At 37.8% G+C, this 25,330-nt stretch overlaps 1 protein-coding gene across 6 annotated transcripts in view; it reads left to right on the forward strand.

Annotated features, from left to right (window-relative positions):
- Positions 1-25,330, forward strand: part of THADA (THADA armadillo repeat containing) — a 168,671-nt gene that overhangs the window by 36,980 nt on the left and 106,361 nt on the right. For all 6 annotated transcript variants that reach the window (XR_012774823.1, XM_075496299.1, XM_075496302.1 and 3 more), the window contains exons 25-28: positions 791-913; positions 2,146-2,237; positions 21,783-21,872; positions 23,274-23,405. Coding sequence is in view for 5 of the 6 variants with exons in the window: in XM_075496299.1 (XP_075352414.1) it covers positions 791-913; positions 2,146-2,237; positions 21,783-21,872; positions 23,274-23,405 (437 nt within the window). In the remaining variant the exon portion in view is untranslated. The remainder of the gene's footprint in view (positions 1-790; positions 914-2,145; positions 2,238-21,782; positions 21,873-23,273; positions 23,406-25,330) is intronic.

Raw genomic sequence — 25,330 nt, forward strand, 5'->3', positions numbered from 1 at the left:
AACGAGTTGCATAAATCATATTGTATGTAGTAAAATACCATATGAAAAGTGATTTTACGCATGCTTAGTAACTTCTAAAACTTAAATATATACATTTGTAATGCATAAAAATTTTATTTTAAAGTCAAGATCTTTATCTTCAAAATGTTGTTATCAAATACTTAATCTTTCTGTTTGTAAGTGCAAGCCATAATTTGTTGACAATACATAGAAATATGTTCTAATGGCTCTGCCAGATCTTCTGCTGGTATAAATTTATGTAGCCTTGTCACAGTCTGTGAAGCTACACAGATTACCACCTTCCCCTGCAGAGTGTAGAGAAATATCAGAAAATGCTCCATATGGTGAAGCAAGCCTGGCTGTCAGTTTTAGCTTAATATTGTCCTCCTGTGAGTTGTAGTTTATTTTTTCTCACAGTATCTACAGCATGTCAAGAATGTTGGAAAAGATGATTCTAAACTTTGAAAGTTATTTTTACAGCCATGATAAGCTAAGGAAAAAAGAATGCTGGCCTTCACTTGCAGTGCCTGGGCTCTACTTGTTAGAGGAATATATTTTTAAAATGTAATTGTTTTTAACAGTGTTTGCTGCACCGTTTTAATATATTGTTTAATAGCAGTATTCTTGTATTTAATAGGGAAATAGTGGTGTAAAGGTGCATATGGATTTTTTTTGTTTCACATGTTCATTGCTGCAATTAACATATATTAAATTGAAGATATTTTTCCAATGAATATATATTTTTATCTATATTTTTATATATTTTTATATCTTTCTTCTACCCCCACAGGTTCATGCTTTAAATACCCTTCGGGCCCTGTTTAGGGATACACGCTTAGGTGAAAACATCATGCCTTATGTTGCAGATGGAATACAAGCAGCAATTCTAGGTTTTATGTCACCTGTCTGGGCAGTAAGTTAATTGTTAGTTTTCCTTCTTTAATGTAACAGGATATAGAGTGGTGCTGTTCAGTGAAGCTTTTGTCATCTTTCTAAATGGCAGTACCACGATTTCTGGAATGTTACATGGTGTAAAGTTTTAAGGTACAATAAAGAATAATGTAGACCTGCAACAAAGTCATAGTTTTGGTCACGTTTTTTGGTTTTGTTTAATTTTCCTGTAATGTGAAGTGCTGATGTTGACAAAAAGTAGGGACAAAGATTACCTTTTAGATAAAAATGTATCTGGCTCTTAAATTTTGAGTCAGTGCACCTTGCTAGTAAAGAGTGCGTTTACGTTCATTCTCACCGTTACTTTGCTTTTCAATAGAAGATAGTATTCCATATGGCATGTTAAGGCAGAACATTTCATGATCTGCCATGGATAAGGGTGAATCCTTAGGCCGCACCTCGAACACTGTGTTCAGTTTTGGGCCCCCCACTGCAAGAGAGACATGGAGGTGCTGGAGCGTGTCCAGAGAAGGGCAGCGAGGCTGGTGAAGGGTCTGGAGCACAAGTCTGATGAGGAGCGGCTGAGGGAACTGGGGTTGTTTAGCCTGGAGAAAAGGAGGCTGAGGGGAGACCTTATTGCTCTCTACAACTACCTGAGAGGAGGTTGTAGAGAGGTGGGGGTCGGTCTCTTCTCCCAGGTAACGAGTGACAGGACAAGAGGAAATGGCCTCAAGTTGCGCCAGGGGAGGTTTAGACTGGATATTAGGAAATTTTACTTCACTGAAAAGGTTATCAAGCATTGGAACAGGCTGCCCAGGGAAGTGGTTGAGTCGCCATCCCTGGAGGTATTTAAAGGACGTTTGGATGAGGTGCTTAGGGACATGGTGTAGTGGTGGTCTTGGTAGTGTTAAGGTTTATGGTTGGACTCGATGATCTTAAAGGTCCTTTCCAACCTATACGATTCTGTGATTCTGTGAATGCTTTGAACCACTAGAAATCTGGATGTATCCCTTATATTAAAGATGGACATCTCCAAAAAAATCTGAACTTTCTATTAGTGCCATTTTGATTAAAAGGAAAGATGCTATGAATTAATTGATTCCATGTGCTGACCTCTGAACAGTGGGCATGCTCTGTCTTTCACTCAGCTGTTCGTCTTTTTGACTGTACATTAGTGGCTGTATTTAAAAAAATATTAGTACATTTCAAAGGGATTTTTAAAACATAGTCCATGTTCTTTTCTTTTTCCTTTAGGTAAGAAATTCATCTACACTTCTTTTTAGTGCTCTGATTACAAGAATTTTTGGGGTTAAAAGAGGGAAAGATGAAAATTCAAAAAAAAATAGGTAAGCTTCACTCGGTACCAATTGTAAGTTTGCAAAACATGACCTTCGCCAACAACAATTTGAAAATATTGCTTGCTTTATGGATATATTTGAGTCACAATGTTACAAAAACATCTAGCTTTGCTGAAACTGCGCTGCCAAGAAATAAGCGGTAGGGCCAAAAATATCTGCTGTTAAGCACTGAGAATTAATTTGTACTCATGTGCAGTTTCACAGAAAGAAAATGCTGCTGAGAGGTTTTGGTACCAGCAGCTCTTCCAAATCTCCAGTCTCTCCTGTGGTCACAAACTAGCCCTATTGCTCTCGATAGCAAAGAGAGGAGGGTGAAGAAGAGTGGCAGTGGTCACATGTGTGTTCCCTTAGCTCTAGCGCAGGCCTGGAGGTAATCTCACCCCTACTAATACGGTATTTTTTCCCTTTAGTCTTCCTACTCTAGAACACCCTGTCACTCTTTCATGCCTCTTTCTTCCAAGCTTCAAAAATTGCAGCTTGCAAAGCTGCTTCTCTTCCAAGGGATTCTACCCTTGAACTCTGTAGTCCTGCTCCAGCTCCTCTAGTATTTCACTTTCTTGTGTAAAACCAATTATCTTCTTACTCTTAAAACTCCCCAGTCCTGAGGATTCCTATTTCTCTGCGCCCTCCAGTTAGTGCACAAGCACCCCCATGTTTTCTTTGGCCTTCAGCCCCTTCCTTTCGCTTCTGCAGCAAGTGAAGCATGCCTATGCCCTGTGCTCTGTAGTTGAGGTTCCTGCTGTAGCAGGGATGTGAAAATAACCCCAGATGCAGAATGAACTCATTAAAAAATACTCCTGGGTGAGTCTGCGGGGCCATAGAGTGGTCACACTATGGATATTATGGTAACCATTTCAGAAATTCCTAATAGATTTTCAAATCATGGACAAGGTATGCAATTTCTGAAATAAGGCAATTGTTACAATTTACCTTCAAAAATTCCACTTTTTTTTTTTTTTTAACTCATTATACAGTGGTTCTTCAGTGTTGATCTATGTAGCTAATATAATTTTCATGCACATTACGAGAAGCTAAATGTCTTGGGATGATAGTAGTCTTTCATCTTTTAGGTGATAGATAGGTGCTGTTTTAGCTGTTTGAAATAATTTCAGGTTTCACTTGAAAAATTAGTTACTATGGATGTATGAATGTAAGGAAAAAATAGAGGTGGGAGATTGGAGGGAGATTTCCCTTAAAAAATAACTCTCCCCCCCAAATTATTTGAAATGTCATTTCCCCTACTGTATGAAATTGTCCCTGCTTTGTCAGAAACCCGAATCACTTCTCGCCCAAACCTGGAATTCAATCCCATAACCCCTGAAACCCAGGCAGAGCAATAAAATGTGTTTCTCATTTCTTGCCTTCTCACTTTGTTTTTGTAACAACATTTAAAGTTGGGGTTTTTTTAATTTCAATATTGAGCACTTACTGAAAGAGAGCTGTACCTCAGCTTTTTAAAGCTTGTATCCTAGGGAAAAACTTCACACTAACCTCTGCGGTGGGAAGGCAGACTGACTTCTTAAATACATGCAGTGTGATGAGATACATAATTGGAGATTTCTGTTTGTGAAGCTGCAGAAAGTAATGCATTTGAGCATCTGTTGGGGTTGGGAGATATCAGAATAAAGGAAAGTAAACTTTTATATATTTGAATTGAATTCATTAAAAACAATGTTAATTTTTATGTAACTGGCACTGTCAACTTGCTTCTCTGAAGCTTTTTGTTTACAGCAATTTCTTTGTAACCATTTTGACCAAAAGATGTTAAAGCTGGGCTGGCTTCTTTTTCTTCCTCTATCCATTTTACAATTTTTCATTAAACATTGTACGTAGTCAGTTCTGCTGTTTCCCACCTGAAGTCATCAATGCCACGAAACAGGGAATGGGAAAACACTTCTAAAGACAGGTTGGTGAGAGACAGGAGGTATGAAAACAGAGACAGAGATTTGATTTCAACTTTGACTCCTGTCTCTACAGGAGATACTGGTTTAGGAGGAGAGTGATGTAGAGGTTGCTTGGCTATTTTATTTGTAAAGCTTCTTCCTCTGAACCCTGCCGGTGGGTTTAAGGTAGGCTGTGTTTGGGAAGAGGTCTGTGTTTCAGTGGTTTGGCACCACGAGGTGTCACCATTGCTGCACAGGTCCCTGCAGCCACATCCCTGGGGTGCAGCTGCACTTGGGCACTTCTCTTCTGGAGCTCTAAACGTGTTTTGTTTAGTGTTTTGCTGGAACAGAATTCATATATTAAAGTAATTTTTTTTCCCCCCACTCTTAAATCTGGCAGTTTACTTCAAAAGCACTAGCGTTTTAGCAACTTGCATCTATAGGAGCTTGTGTGAAAGGCATCTGGGTTTGAGCTGCTTGTTCTGTTGCCTGCAGGATGTTCTGTTTGGATTAAGGGACAGTCTGGCTGTGGACAGAGACAGAGACCAACTCTCTGATGCCGCCATTAGGACCGTGCATAGGTTTGCAGTTTGCCTGATTTTAGGTTAGGGGTTTAAATCTGTCTCTTCTGTGCCAGTGGGGAGTTACCTTATTGCTGGGCTGTTTTGGGCATCTGTCTAAAAAAGGATGGACTTTCTGGTTGTTTTGTCAAGAAGAGTTCCTATGAAACTGATACAATTGGTGGAGAGTTTGTGTAGACTTCCAGAAGAAAGCTTTGTTGGAACAGTATTGGCAACTTAACTCCACTGCCATGTTTCTTTAACTTACTTTGTTACGTTTCCCTCTTTTCCTCTTATCTCCACTAAAAATTCACATATAGCATCCTTTATACAAAAATTATAGGCCAATCATGTCTTTTGCTGCTATTAGTCTGCTGACATTATGTTCCATTCCCTATTTATGTTAATTTTATACATTATAATTGCCATGCAGCTGGGGTGTTTGTGTAGTGACAATACAGTGGTGGTGCATTATTTGATGGTCTTGATCAGTTGTGAAGCACTGGATTGAATGACTGAATGAACTACAACCTCTGTCTGATCAGTAACCTGATTTAATTTGGGTTTTTTTTTCCAGGCATATGTAAAAGAATGATGGGTTTGGGCTTTTGTTTTGATTTCTGGGGTTTTTGTGTTTTGTTTTGTTTTGCTTTTTCCCTCCAAACATTCCTGTGTCATTTTGAGCGTTTGCAGTAGAACAACTGTGTGAAAGGGCCACCTTACTCTGTGACAAAGAGAGTGAGGGGATGCCTAACTCTGCTGAGAGACACTTGAAGTCACATCTGCAGTGGCCATCCCTACTGGAAAGCAGGGGCAAGAAAGCATGTTGAGCTGGGCTTTGTGATCATTGAAAGGGCATTAGGAAGGTCAGCCAGAACTGTCTGTCTCAACCTGAGGACAAGGCAATACTAGATTATGCTAGAGAAGGTCTGTTCTCTGAAAACTTGGTCTGCAGTTTGAGGAGACAGGGGTTGAAGAATTTACCAGCTACACATCATGGCTCCTGCTGCTCGGTTGTGCTGGTTCAGTTGTCGGTGGGGCTCTGCTGTGGGTCAACTGCAACGTGTTTGCATCAACAGATGTAGTGGTACAACTGGGGACTGGAGAGCTGGGGCAGTGGAGGAGAGGGATTTCTTGAGCAGAACTCTGGGCTGATGCCAAACTTCACTCTTATGGGTTCACTGGAAACTTGAAGGGGCTCTACATCATGCTCTACAGGAGATGCAATCATATCCTGTTTTCATTAAATATTGATGTGTCTTTTTAATTTTAGCATGGGCAAGGAAATAATGAATTGGAAAATTAATCCTTGAAAAATAACAACTGTGTGCAGCTCTCGCAAGTAGAAGAGAGAGAAGTTGTGTGAAGACTGTTTACAGTGGTCCATGCAACTATACAGGTTGAGCTTTCTCTTTCTAGTGAAAAGAAAGTTAGAAACAAAGACATTTTCTCTGTGTTCTCTCTTTCTGAGAAGGACTGTATCAAAACTTCTAATGCTGCTGTAAGTGTGTGTGTGTATATATGTGTGTGTGTGTGTATTTGGCTAAATGATACTTTGAATTCCAGATAATTGATATTTTAAAAATGGTCCTGTTTAACACTTACCTGTAGGGGGGTTTAGTTTAGTTTTTGTATACTTGATTTGGGAGTATGATTTTTTAAATGTTATGATAATTTCAAGTCTGCAAGACTTGGAATGAAACTCTAGCCACATAAATACAAAGGAGTGAGGAAGGGTTGGAATTAGCAATTAGCTTAAGGTTGGTCTTTGCAATTAGCAAATTTGCAGCTTAAGGTTGGTCTTTGCAATTAGCCTGTTTATATTTGGTTATAGAAGGTGTGCTCTGCATAGATACATCACAGTGTGCTTCAGAGAAAATAACCACCCCTTCTCCAAGCCCATCACAGCACAGGTATTTATGTTAGTTTAGCCAGTCACTTCATACTTGGAGGATGCTAGGTCTGCGTCCTCATTTGCCTAGCTACCATGCTACCAGCTGCGACCTGTTCCCCAGCCCCGCTGCCATTCAGCGCTTGCCCCCGTGCTGCAGGTGCCGGGGCCGCGCTGGGGCCTGCCTGCTGCCCGAGCAGTGGCTCTGGAGAGGGGCTGTCATGGCCCTGGCCCGCAGGCACGTCCTCCTGCTGGCTGCTCTGGAGGCACCCCTCCAAGGGGCATATTGAAGACCTGAGTACTACACTCGGTTTAATGCAGATTGATTGAGGTAGGACTTTGGTAGTGAGTTCCGTAGGCCGATGAGTTTTGCCTCTCATGTTTTCATTAAATAGCCGTTTCCAGTTTTCTTGTGCAGTCAATTTACAATGTAGACTTGCTGACTCCATGCACTTTTCAAGAAGCTGGGGTGTAGTGTATGCTTAATAATTCTGGTTTTTTTCAGTTGTTTTTTGGTTGGTTTCTTCCCCCCCCTCCCCCCCCCGTTAGTGTTGCTACAGATTGCAAATGATCTAAAGTAAATGTTTGCTCTAGTTCATTGTAGGCTCCGGTATTCTTCACATGAAAAATTAGGATGTCTTGAGATGAGGAGATTCTAAAAATAAAATGGAATATGTGTTGTGATAGTTAATGCAGATCTGTACATGAAAGTCAAAATAACTTACATATAAAGTTAACTGAAATTAATTTTGAGATGTAATTAAATTTCTCACCATAGAGGAATTCTCTTCTGCCCAAATGAGGTACAGTAGTAATAGTGATACTTTCACCTAAATTCTTACACACACACACACACACACATATGTGTTTATATATTGTCTATATATGCATTATATATATGCCTGTATCTAATACTGGAGTACAGACCAGTGGTCTGTAGGCCAGTGCTATGCACACGCACACACATATATATCAGAAACCTTTTTGGTCTGTAGTCCAATGCTAATTAAAGCTGCTATTGCTTGTTACTAGACAAGATTCTACTCATCAAATACCTGTTTTTTCTGCCTTATATCTCTCTTTTTTTTTTTTTTTTTTTTAAAGGATGAGCATGATCAGAAATTGCCTTTGAGGCAATTTGCCATTTGACTTAAGACAAGCTTTAGTCTTTAGAGTAATAAAAAAGGATCGTCTTGGCTTATCTGAAAATGTAGTTTTTTGAGTTGGAATATAAATGTTGCAAAGTCCTCAGAAAGAATAACCAATGGCCTCAGGTAGAGGCTGGGGTTAAAAGAAAGGATGGGGGCTGGGGAGAATTCCCTTAGCTTCTCACCTTGGTGGAGGAGGTTCCAGAAAGGAAAAGCTTCAACTCTTTGATTAAAAAGCAGTTTTTTAAGCAAGGCTGAAATAGTACAGTGTAACCTGGTAATTTTTACATGAAGTAACTGATGTATATATGTATATATTTGCATTTTGAGAAGGGGGAAGCTCTTCTGTATTTAGACTCCAGTGAAGGGAAAATCCATATGCAGAAAAATACTTAGCTGCCAACTTTAGACGCATTTTCTGTGGAGTAAATATTCATGCTGTTAGGAAATTGAGTATGAATGCTGCCATTTTCTCACTGTTGGTTTAGATATATTTGAAAAGAAAGGAACAACTTTAATTGCTATCTATATAGCACTTCTTTGAGTCTTTATTTTCATTGATAGCTGTCAGTAAATGTTGGCTATCAATAACTTCAAGCACTTGGAAAGAAGAAACTTACCTTTCTAATTATAATAAGATGAAAACTATGTAGATATGAACAGGTTTTAAAGATGCACTATTGGCTGTGAGGCAGTCAACATGCACGACTGCCCTCTGCTTTCTTTGTTTTTATTGCAAGTTGAGTGTTCAGCACTTCTCAGTAAGTGGTTGCTTGCACACCTGAAGGTCACTGAGTAAAACCAAGTTAACTTTTAAAAACACTAAATTGATTTTTTTTTTCTCTTAAATTGACATGTACTTTTTCTTTAATGTTAGGGTTTTGTATGAATACTTTTAAGACCATAAATAATTGCATTTTACACTGTGAAGGGTTAGAGGAAAACACCGTAAATTGAGTGTTCTAATGCAAACCTCTCTTTTCATAATATTATCCCTCAATTAAATGAATGTGGTATTATCTTCCTTTTCACTAAGCCACTCTAGAGTTGTAGCTAATGTTCCACATCTGGCAGGCTAACACTTCCAATATTTCTAACTTAACAGCTGAAAAATCTGCCTTACATCAATGATGTTTTGTCAGTCTTTACAGCAACTTTATTAGACTTTTGCAGTACATTATACTGGGCTCTGATAGGACTTCTGAGATAGGTCTGTGTTGCCCACAGAGAAGTGGCCAGTACTGTTTTGGGATAAGCCTAGAGGAATTTTGGTGGCACTAATGTGGTCAAGCTGTAATGGCACATCAGTGTTGTAAAATTGGATAGCCCTTAGGAGAGTTTTACTAGAGGTGATACTCAGATTGACTCTAGCCTGTAAATGCTTAGTGCTGACTTGGAGACACACCACTGGCAGAAGTCCTGTGTGCCAGTTGAGGTACAGCTACGCGTGAGAGGATGCTGACCGCAGAGATGGGTCCGCAGGAAGGGCAGTGGTGAGGCAGCAAAGTGCTGAGCCTCTTGTGCTGGCTCCAGCAGGGAAACGCAAGTACGGCTTGATTCACAAAACTGGCCTCTGAGCTCTGTACCTCTTGGACCGCATGCTGCGGAGGGAAGGGTTGGGATTGCTTTATCTTGGATCTCGTTAGGGATTCCCTAGTGGATTTTCTCTGGCAACCTTGTTCTGTTGCAGCTTTTCAGTTGAAATACTGGGTCAGCGACAGTGAGGTTTCACGAGATGACTGAGCTATTTAAATGCCTCTGGTCTTTTTCCTCTAGCTCCTTCTATGCCACACTTTGCAGCCTGTTCCCTCCATGCCACCTGAGTTGTTCCAGTGAATGCTTGCAAAGTAGTTATTAAGGATTTGGTGCAGTACATTGTCTTGTGAAGGGGTTGTTTTTCTTAAAAAGAAATCCTTCCCTCTTCTGTCTGCCAGAAATAGGCCACATTTATTTTGCTCAACTTTTTTGTTTTTAATGCTCTGGCTCTTTTTTTTGATTGACTTTGACAGATTTAGAAGACTTAATCTCAGAACTGTCTCAAGAAAACATGCAAAAGTTCAGGCTGACTCAGATAACCGTTACGGCCTTTACTGATTAATAGTTCAATAACAATATGCTTGTTTAAACATAATTTTGAACAGGCTTCCTATTTATAAGTGCTGAATAATGATGATAAGGTGCTATTAACTTGTAAATTGAAGGTAAAATTTTTGAAAGTTTTGTGCAGAAACAGACACACATTTAAAACATGCCCCTAAAGAAATCTGTTTCCCTCTGTGTTACTACTTCAATTATTCTGTTTGTTTTACAAGTCTAATCTAAAACTATCTAAGATCCCCTGTAGCAGAAAATATGGACTGTTCTCCTTGAGGTTGAGAATGCTGTGTGTCTATATGATTTCTGCTGATTTTAGGAACACAATGGGTGTATCTGAAATGCCTAAAATCTACAGAACCATTTTTACTTCAAGATTTTATCTTGTATATACAGAGTCAGAAAAACATTAACCCACATAAATCCCAGTCAAGTCTTTGGGGCCTAAATACACACTTAAAACACTAGTGTGCAAACGTGTATCTGTGCTCTCCTGAACAGGGAGGATCTTCATAACGTGCTGTCTTAAGTCAGAGCCAGAAAATAGGAAGATGAACACGGTAAAGTGACCTGAATGAATGTTTACTCAAAGTGAAACATCCTAAAAATGGCCTGAGGTAACTTCAGTCCATTCATTTGTTTTAAATAAATTAGGGCATAATGTTAATGTTTGTTTCTACCAAGCGAGTAAAATGCATTAAATGAAACAAAAATTACTGTAAACCTAACCACAAGTAGATAATTTAGTTTCTGCTGTAGTGATAAAAGTTTTCATTAATATGAATTGATATAAATCTATTTTGTACTATACATAATGTACACATCCCTTATTCATTAACTTCACCATACTAAGTAAAAAGCAGTTACTCTTCACAGAATACTCCCAGACAGAGAGAAAGCGGGTTGTTCGGAGGTAAAATTCACGATGTTATATTTGTGGCAAGAGATTAAAGATAATAGTTATATAGGCAGTGGTTGAACAGAGTTCTTGGAGACTTTCTAGAGATACATACATATCTCTTAATTTTATTTATATGTGTATGTATACGTACATATGTACATACATACACATGTACACACTCATGAATATACACAGTTTGAAGTGATGTTCCCCTGTTTTTATTCTGAGTCCATTGTACATTTACTTCTGTTGCTAGTATAGCAACAAAAGTGCTCTTGGAAAAGGACTTCACAAGTTATTTTAGTGAACTGTGTGTTGCATAATTATTCCTCTAAGTCACACTTTTCCTGAAGTATTTGTCCTACACAGGTGCTCTTTCCGTGCCTGATTACACAAAGGGTATAATAAATAGCAAAACAAGAGGTATAAAGAAACTTGTACTTAAAAGAGATCAAAGGAAACCAGACCATGCAGTCCTTTGGAAATCTTGGCTAGCTCTCTTGTAAATAAAAGTGCCTCTAAAGCAGAAGGTATTTAACTACTGTATTTATACAGGCCTTGATTGACAGTTCAGTTATTAACCTCATAAAAACACAGCAACGTAAACTAGTAAGAATGTTTATTCTAGCACTTCTATCTGAAGGAAAATGAAAACCAAGATATAGTGGCATATTCTTAGTTCCTTTCAAGTATTTATTTTAGGGCTGCATAGCATAAAAGAATGTTTTTTCAAGTCAGTGAACTTAAACTATTTTGCTTACTGTTCTGGGGTTTAAGTATTTTCTAATTCCTAACAAAACAAATGTTAGATTTATTGAAGGTGCAAAGTCACCACATCTTTATTGAAGGTGGAAACCCCACATCTTTAATGATTCTTCTTTCCCCTTCATAGTGTTTTTCATTTCATGTGGGGTAAAAATGAAATCTGAATTGTTTTTTTGTAACTAACTTTATGTGGTTATAGAAAAGTTGTCCCTTCTTGTCACTGAAGAGGTGTCCTATATCATGTTAGGTCTAGAAAAACAAGGATGCAATAATCCTTTATATCCTTGCTCTTGGGCTTATTAGCTGATGTATTGCACCAGTTTTTTTACAATTGTTTTTTCCGGGCTTCGCTGTGGCTTTTCAAGCCTCCCCCCAAAAAATTACATGGCCATTTTGTCTTGTATGGGGGCGCTAAAATTCTCTTATGCATGTGAAATGTTTGTTTGAAAGCAGCTTGTCACGAGTCTTCAGACAGGATGTGATTTCAGGAATTTAACTCTTAGGTATGTTCTTTAAAACAAAATTATCTGAAGCAAACTCTTAAATTTTATATATAATCTTTATTTCTAAAGGAACTTGCCTGTTGCTATTGTCTCTGTCTCTCAGTAAGAATGGTGATGATTCTCTGGTTGTCATCCAGAGGGACTGCTAATCAAGAGCTTTCAAATTTTTTAATCAAGAGCCACCAAATTTTATGTGGTTATTTTCATTTCACATCAAGCTACTGTTTTAAATACTAGTGTATATTGTGGCAAAAGTAATACTTTGTGCTGAACTGAAGACTAAGTTACTAACTTACTAAAAACCAGGTAAATCCCAAGAATTTTGTTGTTCTTAGCAGGAGCAATTGTTTACTGTAATTGCAGTAGCTACTGATGGCCAACAAATACAGGAAGACAAGAAAAACACTGATCTGTTAAGGAGACAAGGTTAAAACTGTGGTTCTGGAGTGGGAAGTAGCTAAGTGGAATCATAGAAACTGTAAAGGGATCTCTTGATCCTGTTTCCTTAATTCCCGTTCAAAGTATGACTGTTAGCAACACTAGATCAGGTCAGCAGTGGCTTTGGATGAGTTAAAAACCTCCAAGGATGGAGATTTCACAACTGCGCTGATAACATGTTCCAATGCTCCATTCCCCTTTTTCCTGTTGCCCAATTTAAAACTCCCAAGCTATGATTTGTGACCATTGGTCCTTTCTATACCGTCTGCAACTGCTGCAGGAAGTTCAGCTCTCTAATCTTTGATTCCTTCAAGTGGTTGTAGGCTGCTGCTGGATCTTCCCTGGACCTCCTCTTTGTCAAACGGAACAAACCTGGCTCCTTCAGCTTCTTCTCACAGGGCATGTACTCTAGGCCCTGTCCATCTGAGCAGCTGTTTGCTGGACCCTCTCCTGTTTCTTCTAATCTCTTGTGAACCTGGCAACCCAAAACTGGGTGGAGGATTCCATTTACAGCCTCACTGTGCCAAGTAGAGGAGGGTAATAACTTCCCTTGATCCGCTGCTGCATTCATCCTGATGAACATAGTCCAGTATGTGGTTTCCCCTGTTTGCAGTGAGGACGTACAGTTGGCTCATACTGAGCTTGGCATCCACTCTAACCCCCAGGTTCTTTCCCGTGGGGCTGTTACTGAGCCAGTTGGTTTTCAGCCTGTGCTGATGCTCAGGGTTATTCAGTCCAGGTGCAAAATTTTGTGTTTCTCCTTGTTGAACTGCATGAGGTTTCTGTTGGCCCAAGCCTCAAGTTTCTCAAGGTCTGTCTAGACTGAACTTCTACTGTTTGGTGTTTCATCCACTCCCTTTAATTCAGTGTTGTCCACAGATCTGCAGAGTGTGCTTTCGATCTCATCAACCAAGTTGTTGATTAAAAATGTTGAAGAATGTAGGGGCCCCAGAATTGACCCCATAGAGTATTCCACTGGTTACCAGTGAACAACCAAACACTGAACCATTGATACCCTTTGGGCCTCGTGGTCCAGCCCAAATGCTTTGTTTATCCAAGCTATACTCTCTGTTTCCAAATGAGAAAGCTGAGTGAAGCTGAACCTGTTTGATAAGTACAGCATTTTCTAGTCCATTTTAAAGTTTTATGCCTTAATAAAAATGTAGCTTAACTGCTTTCCCTAAGAAATAAGAAAGAACAGATTCCAAGAATGATTTTACAATTACGAGAATTGTTTTATCAATTGTCACAAATCTGTTTCATCCATTTGAATGCTCACCAGACTCTTGGATTCTCTGTGCATTTACGGATAAGTTTCTTTAGGTTGGTTTCTGTGTCAGTTACTTCTTTATGGACGTGAAACTCTGCAACCTGGCAAGTTTGGAGCCTTTCAGTAGCATGTACGCTCTCTTCCCAAACTCCACTTATGGTGCTTGCCTTGGAATTTGCAGTTTACCTCCCTGAAGTGACCGTAATGGGGTCAATTTAGGATAAATTTAGGATTCTGCTTCTCTTTTCTCAAGTCAAGTGAAACCTGCAGTTCTTTTGGAGGTTTCTGTTTTTTAAGAAGGTGTGAGCTACCTGTTTACACTTTCAGAAACACTGCAGACTTCAATTTTGTTTAAAAAGGAGTGAAATACAAGCAAGTTTTTAAGGGTAATCAGTGAGTTCCTGGAACTTCTGAAAGGAAGTTCTAGAAATTTTTCCATACTCCTCCAGTGTACATTTTAGAATCTGCTTGCATACAGTCTTAGTCTGATGACATCAAGGGTGAGATTTGAAAATTACTGGTTGCTAATCTTTATATAATTCTTATCAGCAACAGTTCAGCACCAGTGGAGCTGCCTGTGTTTAAGTAAGGGTTGGAATTTCCATGTGGATCAGCATGTCACAAAATCCCAGGAGCACACAGTAGTGAGGGTCCTGCTGGTACATTGACTCAGTTCTTTTCATAAACAAGCTTGCTACGCTATTCCTTTTATAAACTGATCAAGTCGTATCTTAAAAACAATTTGCTTTTTCCCACTATTTCTGCAGGAAGACTCCCTGAATGCCACCTTCCCAAGTAAAACTTCTCAAGAATCTTGCTGCTTTGATCATTAAAAACTTAACGTGCAATGTATATTTATTCATGGCCATTTAAGACTCATTTGTTCTTATGCCAGCGTTGTCCTTTATTTTAAATAATTATTTTCCCTCCTGATGCTTCCCTTGAGGTATTTGTGGATGCCAGTCATATATCCCATCTGTGTTAATTTTGCCAGACAAAACAAGTTGAGGTTTTAAAATCTCCTCTCAGCAAATTTGCTTTCTATTCCCTTGGTTATATGAGCAGCTTTTTTTAAGTGTCTCTCTTAGCTGGAAGTTAGCTGGGATTTATTCCAGTTTATGTCCTACCTGATTGTTGGAGAGTGGCATTAGTATTTCCTTGTCCGTACTGACTTTATCAGGGTTGGTGTGTTACAGAATCCCATTTGCCTTTGGTCTTTGCCCTCTTCATGAGGGATCCAAAGTACCAACTAATATGCTTGGGTCCTCTTGAAATTTCCAGCTGATGAGCTCCTAAGTTGTAACACATTTTTCAATTAGTCCTTGTATATGCAGTCTTGTTATCTGCTATTAGTATCATGTCCTTCTAATATATGGGTCCTCAAGATACGCAGTTTTGTTTCATAGTGTTATAATCTTCCCTCTCTACAGACAATGCCTCGTAAGTTTTGTTTCATTGATGGATTTTCATAGGCACACTCCTAATTCTTTTACTGTGGTCTTCAATTAAACTAATAACAATATTGGTCCCAACAATAGATTAGGTCCGCCAATAACTGAGTTGAAACATGTTCTTTTTGGGTCTTTTTTAAGTCCTGTTCCTTCTCTGACTTACCCATTTTTTCTAATGGCTTACCCTAATTGCAGCATGTCAGATATTTTACTGTCACTCCTAAAGATTACACTAGAGTTTAATCTCTTAAACCAAAACTGTAGTTTCACCATGGACCTCGTGTAGATGTTTCCTGAGACAACATTGCAGGATGTTGTCTGCTTCCTGCCGTTTTCTGTGTCTCACAGAAAGCCCATGGGTTTTTTAGCTCTGAAGGAAGCATACGAGAACTGGATCTCTGCTCTGAGCTGGAGCTGCCCTGGTTTTTACTTTGAAGCAAATTTTGAGTAAAAAATTTGCAGATTTCAAACACTTAGTTTGTTGACATAACATTTAGGAGACTTGTGTGACTGGAACTGTTTTATTTCCTTTGTCTAGAAATATTTTTGCCGTTCTTGGATAAGGTATGGCTTAGGTTGGCACAATCTAGTTTTGAACAGTCTTGCACATTGCACTTCATTCCATTTTATCTTATTCCCTTATCTGTAACTCTTCTCTTTTTCAAGTTTATTTTTTCCCTAAATTTCTGTATATTCTTGAGGCCAGAATAAAGGTCTGTAGTTCTCTGAATCATTCTCCCTACCAGCACTTTTGAATAATTTAGAATGTTACATATTTGCTTCCCTAGTTGTATAATATTATGCTGTCTTGCTATGTTGTAAAAGCCAAGATAAGAAACTATCCTTTGAGTTGAATGTGGTAAATTCTTTGAGTTTTGCTTTCCCTTCAGTTAGGATAATTTCTGTTTTCTGTACCTTTATTACTATTAGTTGTCCTGTCATGAAATGCAGCTGACTGTCATATTCTTTAGTGCTATTTAAGGAGCAAAAAGTTCATTTAATTCTTAAAGCATATCTGAATTAGCTTTGGTCTTTACCATAACCTCAGTATAAAACAACGTCATACATTTTTTTTCTTGGTCTTTTTTGAATAGTTGAAGAAAATGTTTTCCATTTATTTTAAGTTTATGCTTCTGAAATATATCTTTGTTAATAGGGAAATAAGCTTTGTGTATTTTGAGACAGGATCTAACTACTTAACAAGTGATATGGGTCAGGGAAAGAACATGAATGTCAAAATGCACAATTAAAAACTAGTTAAGTTAGTCTAGTTAAGCTGCACTGTGGGTTTTTTTCATAGTTTAATGAAGGCAAAAGAAGCAAATATAAAAAACGTGGATTATCTTTATAAATCCATCATTTTGAATGACAGTTTTGCCAAATTCAGTCCTGTTTTTTAAATTATTTCAGCAGCAATTGTCCTTGCAGTGCAAGGAGTAAGTTGGATTCTGTTTCTGCATTACTGCTCTTTAACATGAAGGATCATCTGACATATTATGGTTAATGATTCCAATGTAAGGATTGCTATAGCAAGAGTAGATTTTACGGAAGACAATTAAGAGAGGACTTGCGTCATTTCATGAAAACTACATTCCTGGTCTTGATCTCTAAATGTGTCCGTCTATATTGGTTTTTTTCACATTCCAGTTCTATTTTTCCTTTTTAAAAAATAATATTCTTATTTTTTCCCTGCCACAGATCTGACCATGCATTTGTCAGCTGACCTGAGATGTTAGCAATATTTATGTTCAAAAAGAGCACCAGAGACCCTTGCTGCCCTCAGAAGATGTTTTCTCTAAATCTCACCTATGCTATACTCAAATATGAAAATATTTACTGCAAATGTTCTTTAACGTGTCAGTTACTAAAAACAGCATACAAGGTTATAAAGCCTTCAGTTCTGAAAAATAAATGAAAGAATAGAAGCAGGTAATCTTTGACACATGTTGCAGTAAAATGATACATCTGCCCCAGTGTCACAGCAGAATTTTAATCTCCTAGAGTATTCTCTTAAGTGTACAGCACAGTTTAAGAAAGAACACTGCAACATCCATGGTTTTATTCTTATATTTATTTTTTTAAATGCAGTTAAATAATTCACACACTCATTATGCATAAAGGTGGAATATTTATTTAGAAAGACACTACTTATATAAACATAGATACTAACCCTTGCATTATGCAGCATTGAGTTGCTACTCAGACAAACGTAATGTATAATGACCGGACTTGCCAGAGTTTTCAGCAGCATTTATGAATTTGGTTCTAGAAGTTTGATGATACCGAATGTCTTCATAAGCAAAGCAGATTAAATGAAAACTTGTAAGTACATGATCTTTATCTTACTTTAAGCCACCCCAGGTTCTACTCTGAAAGGTGATAAAACCAAAGAACCAGTGCGAAATGAATGGAAGAACTACTGACAATCAAGAGTGTAATAAGGGCTTCTGGTTTAGCTTATTTTAGAGAAAAGTGAAACTGTTTTTTGTACTTTCGTAAAGAAGTATTATCAACACTGTAAAATATATTCTTGTTTATGCTTAAAATACTTTTCCTTAGAGTTTTATAGATTTACAGTCTTTCAGTTATGTCTCTTTTTTTTTTTTTTTTAATTTTTTAAATTTTTACTACTACAACTAGTTGTTGATTTTTGATAACTTAGCTGTGATTCACTGTTGTCTTCCATATGCTTACTGCTAGGAATTAAATTCTGTCCTTTGTAGCATCACATGCCTTCAGAGTAACTTCTTGCCAATTTATATGAACTCTATATTCTGTGAAATATCTTTCTTGCTGTCATCACAACCTTCTTTCCCTCCTAAATAGACTCTGGAGCAGACAAAAGTAGGAAAGAGTGAGTTTGACCCAAAGGCATGCAAAGAATAGTTAGGAGTGGTGGGTGTAGCTTGATTCTGTATGGCATGGTACAGAAGATGCCTCTGTATGGCTGTTTTTTGTTAATGGAACATCTCTTCAGGTGGGAAAACTGAGTGAAAAGGGAAAGAAACTCATGTGTGTCTCCCTTTCTACATAAACACCCTTCGTCTTCTGAAAAGTGCTAAACATGACTGCTGTCTCTAGCCATCAAAATGGAACCTTTTGTGAATGGGGTGTACTCTTAGTCATCTGGCTTTTCTGCGCAATTGCTTGCATATGACAAAGCATTAACATTGTTAAACTGCAAAGTATCTGAGGCATAAATATTGCATCTTCCTATTTATGTACCACAGTATTCTGCGTGTATAGAGTTTTACAAATTATTTTTACAAGTGAATTTAGGAGGATATGACTGCTTCCATTAGTTTATCTCTCAACCTTTTGGCCTTGAGCATCATTTTAATTATATACTTCAATGACATTTTACGTTGGGAAGAGGGATTTCATTGTAAGCATCATCAGCCTACTGATAACTTTTCTGTTTCATTACCATACTTCCTATTTCAGTAAATAACCTTCCACTAGTCCATTGTTTAGGTCTCAATAATCCCATTTGAAATTCGGGATTGTGAAATTGTGCTCCTTTGGGTTACTAACAGGAAAAAAGAAAATACTATTACAGAGCCTGTGGTTGAACATACTGTCAAAAATGAGCTCTGAAGCAATATAAAAATAATTTCGGCTGGACATGGGGAAAAATACTAGTGTCTTAAGGCTCTTCCCAGTTACTTCTCTTATAAACATGTTTTAGGGTGAATAGATGTAAAATTGTGATCTGCAAAACGTTGGTTTCAAGAATTTGTGGTAGCTACATTGCCAAAAATCTGTGTTTGAACTGTGTCAGTGACTAATGGAAAGATAGTTATCTATCTTTTTAATTTAAGCCTATCTTTCCTTATCAGATATATTTTGGAAAAGGAGGAAAAAGTTTGTTCCATGAAAACTGTTAGCAGTGATTTTTGGATTGTTTTAGTCCACATTTAGTTGATATATTCCTTTATAGGTATGTCAAGGACTTACCTTCTTTTAAAGATATAGAAAGCTTATTAATTACAAAGCCTAGCTCCCATTTGTGTGTGTATGCATGTGCATGAGTCTCTTTATATCACTAACATGCATGAGCCAAATCTTAAAGTGTTGGTACTCACTTTTCAAAGCAGTATAGTTTTTGATGAAATTAATAGAAAATATATGGCTTAGTGTCATGAACATTTTTGAAAAGCAGAACCAGTGCATTTTTTTGTTGTTCCAGTCTGTTACTGTACACAAATACTTGTGTGTGCCTAATAATGCATACACGTTTCCAGGAGCAACAAGCATGGTCAGTAATCAAAAATGAAACACCTAAATACCTCATTGTTTTACTCTATCTAGCTGTTTTGCTTTCTGCTCATTCTCCAACTGCACATCTCTCTGCCTTGACATCCCCAGGTAGTGGATTCACACTTAAATCGGTGCTCTGTGTTTTTGAGAACGCCTTTTCATTTTGTAGCACTTTCGCTAATGTGTAGTCTCTCTTGTTTCCTCTCTGAACTGGGGGCTCTTTAAAATCATCCCTTGACAACCAGTCTGCTCAGACAGTTGTGTGTCTTTTTCCTGAGAGTGCCTTTGGGCATCTTTTCTGCAGATACTGCTGATTAATGGTTTTGATTAGACTGCCTTCTCCCCTCATGTAACCTGTGGAGCAGTAAACCAAGTGGGAGGTTAAGTAAGTTACCCACTTCAGTAGTTATCGTTTTCTTTTCCTGTCAAAAAGATTCATGAAACCACACTAATTACGAAGGATTTCAAGACTTTGTAAGGATATTGAGTTCCATTATTTAATATTGATTTGAACTCGGCTACTGAATATTTAATACAATAAAAATGAGCCTGTTAAAAATACTTGTTGTGTGAAATGCTACTTGCATATAGTCCTCTCTTAAACCTCTAACCGGTGGCCATCCATTCCATAGGAAGCTTAACCCCAGTTCTGCTTTTGCTTGATGCATTCTGTGGCACAAGAGGTGGAGGTGTCACAGCATTTTGGATTAATTTTTTTCTTTTTAAATACTGAGTTCTTAATGTTTTACATATGAAAACTCAGTAAGATGGGCTGTTTGACTTGATACACTTACTTAAATCTTATGTTTTGTGCTGTCTCTGGCTTTGTGTCTTCAGTTTGCTACATAACGTGTGTGCAAAAAATTGAAGTTGTTTTGAAGAAGCTGTAAGAAGAAATTACATGGGTGTTTTCTGCTTAAATAACCAGTGATTATCAGTATTGATGTTTTTAAACCATCCTCATTAGTGCTTCAATTTATATTCATTCACAGTTCGAATGCTTCCATTTAAATTTTTTAACTGAAATCTTTTTTGTAGATATAACAGCTACTGCAGAATCCTTGGTCATGCTTTTAGTTGCAGCAATTCACTGTACTGTTCTTACGTGCCTAGAGAAAGCTTCCTGTGCCTCTTTGAACATTTGTTTCCATCTAGCGATCTGTTTTTGCTGTGTTTATTCTGTGGCCTGTGGCTAAGGCATGTTATGTTAGCTGAGTGCTGGAAGAAGCTGTGCTGATGCTTGCCATGTGCTGATTTACTCTTGCGTGATTTTTTTTCGTATGCTTATTTTTACGCGCATTCAGTCTTGCTGTCTCATCATGTTATTTTTCTAGACCTGGATCTGCCTGCTCATTGGAAGCTTTGCATTGGAGTGTACTTATTTATAGCATGTACTTATTTATCTTGGTTGATCATGTGGCAAGCAAACTCTGCAGTTGGCTTTCTTCTTCTAAATGGATGGCTTTTTATTTATTTATTTTTAAAGGAAGTCTGTTTTATCTGCATAGCATGTATGTCTAATTAGAACCTTCTCACTGTAACATTTAAGTGGTTCTTGCTCAGACAATGCTAAATGGTTTCCTATAAACCATGAAGCCATCCTTTATCTGATCAAAAGATTATAAAACAAACAAATATAGAAGATTTCTACTTACCTCTTTTTAGTTTGGGTTGATTTGCTATTGTGGCTTGAACTATGCTGCCTTATTAATTCTGGCTAGGGATGAGTTCAGTAGGTGTTGGTACCTTGCTCTGTTTTGAATGTGGTTGCACCATCTACACAAGCAAAAACGTGGCCTGGAAATGCCACCACTGCTATGTGCTGGAAGCAGTGCTGTGTAAAGAGGGCTAATGGTCAGATGCTTCTGCAGCTGTGTTTTACAGATCTTCTGTGAGTTGCTATTCTGAGGTGCTTTTCAGTGTCAGTAAAATATGAGCATCTGTTAGTACATGTCTATTAAATATATTTTATTAGCTATTTAGTACCTGAGCCACACTAAAGCAAGTGTAGTCTTCTCTTGTTCAACCAGAATGTTGTTAAAATGGTGCCAGAATTTAAGCTGCTGTATCTTTTCTTTTTAGTGTGATTTAAGGGGCTAAGTTCCTTTTTTCCCAAAAAGGCCCAACCAGTTTAGCTGACAAAGTGTTAGTATGCACACATACAGACAGAGTTACTTAACTTGTGTAAACTATGCTGTATCATCATGTTTAATGAAAACATTGTGTCTTGTTTGAAAGGAGTTCATCATGTGTGCATGGTTCTTCTGCATTCACTGTAGCATCAGAAATCCAACAAGGAGACTGGTATTTTGAGTGCAACTAATTACTGCAGAATGCTAATTGTAACTCTTCTTCATTCCCTTCTGCAGAATGACAGGAAGGGAGTTTTTCTCTCGGTTTCCAAGTCTTTATCCTTTCCTTCTCAAGCAGCTGGAGGTTGTAACCAATACTTTGAACAGGTAAGACAGTGTCTGAGAAAGCTTTGAAATATAAGGTGCAATGAAAAGGTTAAACTGAGTTGTGTCACATATACCCTAATACTGTTCTTTTCATCAGTGCTTCTTGAAACAATACAGTTAGACTAGTGACGTTTGCGAAGGCTTTTTTCCTATAACTTTTGCACGTTGCAGTAAATCTCTGGAGTATGAACTACTGTTGAGTAATTAGTAGGTGCCGCATTCCTAGGCTCAGATGTTAAAGAATGTATATTTTTCAGGGAAAGACAGAAACTGGGTGTTTGACTGTCTCATGTTTAATGATGAGACTTCCTCACATGTTTAAGTGATACAGGGTCATAGGCCTCATGTAACCCTAAATGAACACTTTCCAGCCTGTGGCACACTGACTCTGGGGAAGGTCCTTGATCTCTTTTTAAGGACTCCACAAATGGTGGCTGAGAGCTCCAATTTGACCAGTGCAGATGATACCATTTGGGATGACGCTGATGCTGTTACCCCCAGGTTCATGAACTTTTAAAGTAAACCAGTGCTGGCTTTGTTTTTTCTTAAAATGCTATGGTATAAACTGTGGAAGTTCAGCAGCTGATTTACGGGCGAGGTTCAGCTGTCTGTTTAACGGGCCTGAGGTGGATACTTGGGAGCAGGAGTTTCACCAGTCATTGCATGTTTTGCAGTCTCTGCTCTAAGAAAAGAGGGTGTATATATTCCATGCAGCAGTCAGCTTTACCTGACGTTTTGAAAGGTGACAGTGTCATCACTGGAAAATTTGGGGAAGTCTTTAAAATGAAAAAGATTGAAAGCTGCTGCCTGAAATGTTGGCCTCCAGTGCTTTTTTCAATGCAGATTAAGGCTTGTATCCTATTATTAATCATTAACTAAATCAAGAAGTGTTGATTTTGACTTGGATTTCTGATTGTTTTTACAGTATGAATAGTAGCCTCTTGGTGTCAATGACAAGAACTATTCTTTAATAAAGCCTGCTATTTACTAAATACGCATTTCCTTCCAAACTGAAAAAAAGACTTTTTTTTAACCATCTCTTTGTAACTCAACTTTCTCAGTTTATCAGTTCCTAGAGAAACATTATCTGTGCTGGTTTTTAATATTATTTAAAAGCGAAGGCAGCTCATCATTATTAGAAATACAGGAGGCTTCCGATAGTGTAGGAAAGTGAAGGCAGCACGGCCTCAAGTGCCTTCATACCGGGGTCCCCAGTGGTGCCGTAGGAGAACTGGATGCCATGTTTGATCCCAGCAGGGTTTGCACTTTCTTGCAATGATCAGCTTAAGATACCTCCTTGAACCAGAAACGCAGAAGGGTATTGTGTGTGGAAGAGTCTAAAGACTAGCGTGAAGGAGGATGCTTTTTTCACCAAATGCTTCCTATCACTTTTTTATTTAGTGAATCTGAAGAGTTGAAGATCCATCCAAGCCTGTTCCTTTTGCTTTTAATCCTGGGAAGGCTGTATCCATCTCCAATGGATGGCACTTACTCAGCACTCAGCATGGCACCGTTTGTTCCATTTATTATAAGGTAAGGTGGTTTTGTGGTGGTTTTTCATGGGATGGGAGTTCTTTCTTGAATCTTTGGATTTTTTTATAAAATGCCTTTTTAAGCTTCTCTTCAGCTTTAATTCTTAAAGGAAAAACTGATATTCATTGGTTGGACTTCCCTGTATTATTAATGCTTGTTTTGGGGGATTGGAAAGAATTTCAGCTCATGCAAGCTGTTGTATGGCTTGTTTGTACATCTTCATCTGCAAATGCTGTACAGCATGATTGCTGCCACAGAGAGGGCAGATGAAAACTGATGAGCTTGACTAACTTTAGCAATGCAAGATTTGCTGTACAAACTTCTGATCTGTTTTTCAGTCCTGCAGAATGATTGTTCATAACATAATGATTGATATATAGCTTTGTAGATGTGTGTATATATATATCTCCACATCCATCCATACATATAAATATATACATATATAGCTAAAGATATGGATATATCCTATATCTAATATATTTCTAAGATGACTTTTCAAGTTTTTATACAGTGTAACTTTCATCTATATGGTGGTTACATCAGGATATTCAGCAGATATTTTTGCTATTCTATGTGCCACTGGTGTGGGATGGGGAGCCTGATAAGGGAACAGGGCTGTGGTGGGTGAGGAGAAATGAGCATAATCAGTATTTGAGAGGAAGTCTTGCTATCTGTGTGAAAGCTTCAGAGCAATAGGGTGAGAAAGTTCCGTACTTAATCTTGCTCCTTTAGTAGTGAAACAAGATAAAGTTGTTGTTATCCTGAGATCTTCCAATTTTTATTTTAAACTACTGTTTATGTTAGAAAATAATAATAGCTCTGTCTGCTTATTCTTCACAGCAGATGTGATGTATCTCTTGCTTCTTACAATGTTTTTTTGAATTTTCAAGAATAAATAATAACTTACCATTTTTTCTTAAAGGAAAAAACCTGTAGTAAGAGTTTTTAAATGCACTGTATTTAACAATTAAAAATGTTTGGTTTTCTGCCGTATTTGAATCTTAAATGCTTTTTGGGGATATGTTTAAAACTGTATTTGTTGGTTACATCATTGATTATCTCTGTTTTTACGCCTTTGTTAATACACTGGAGAATGCTTATTTATTTATTATTTTTATTTTTTAATGTAATGTTTCAGCATAGGTTCTGATATCGGCAATAGATTAACTTTTGATAAGCTTTTGGTTACAGCTTTTGAGTTTTGTCTTTATATTATGACCACTACTTTTGGCAAGGTACGTACACTGGCAAAATAACTCTTCACACTTAATTAGCTCATTCTGTTGAGGTTATTTAAATCTATTCGGAAGACGTGGGGAGAAGAAACCCAATAAAATCTTTGAAAGAAAAACCTGAAACATTTAAGGGACCTGTATCATTGGACCTACCTTCCGTTAATTGTGCTCCTAAAGAGGAGTGGTGTGGCAGATAAAGATGATGTTTTCTGCTTTTCCTTTCCACTGAATTTGGCAGTGAGTGCTATGGATACAGGTATAAGACTAGAATAAAATTCTTATATATTTCAGATAGAAAATTGTATGTGGGTGTACAGACATGCATTTTCTGACAGGTTAATCAGCAAAGAATTTGCATTTTTTTTTTATGGTTGCCAGGGGACAATACCAAGGATTCTGCAGGGGCAAATGTATGTATTTATCATAGAGCTCAGTGTGCTGTTACTTGGCTGTTTTTCTGTGTACAGCTCTTACACCCTTGTTCTGTGAATACCATGCTTGTTTTCAGTACTCTCTGACTCCATTAGTTGGAATACACAGGGGTGATTTACCTGGGTAAGATAAATATGTTGCTATTTTCCCCTCTATTTCCCTTCCTATTTTCCATTCTACAGGAGCAGATCAACTAAAATAAAGTTCTTTCCTGTTCATTTGGTTGTTCTTTAGAAGGTGGTAATGAAGATTGTTGTG

The sequence above is a fragment of the Mycteria americana genome, chromosome 3 (assembly GCF_035582795.1).
Source record: "Mycteria americana isolate JAX WOST 10 ecotype Jacksonville Zoo and Gardens chromosome 3, USCA_MyAme_1.0, whole genome shotgun sequence".
In the NCBI taxonomy this organism is placed as follows: Eukaryota; Metazoa; Chordata; class Aves; order Ciconiiformes; family Ciconiidae; genus Mycteria; species Mycteria americana.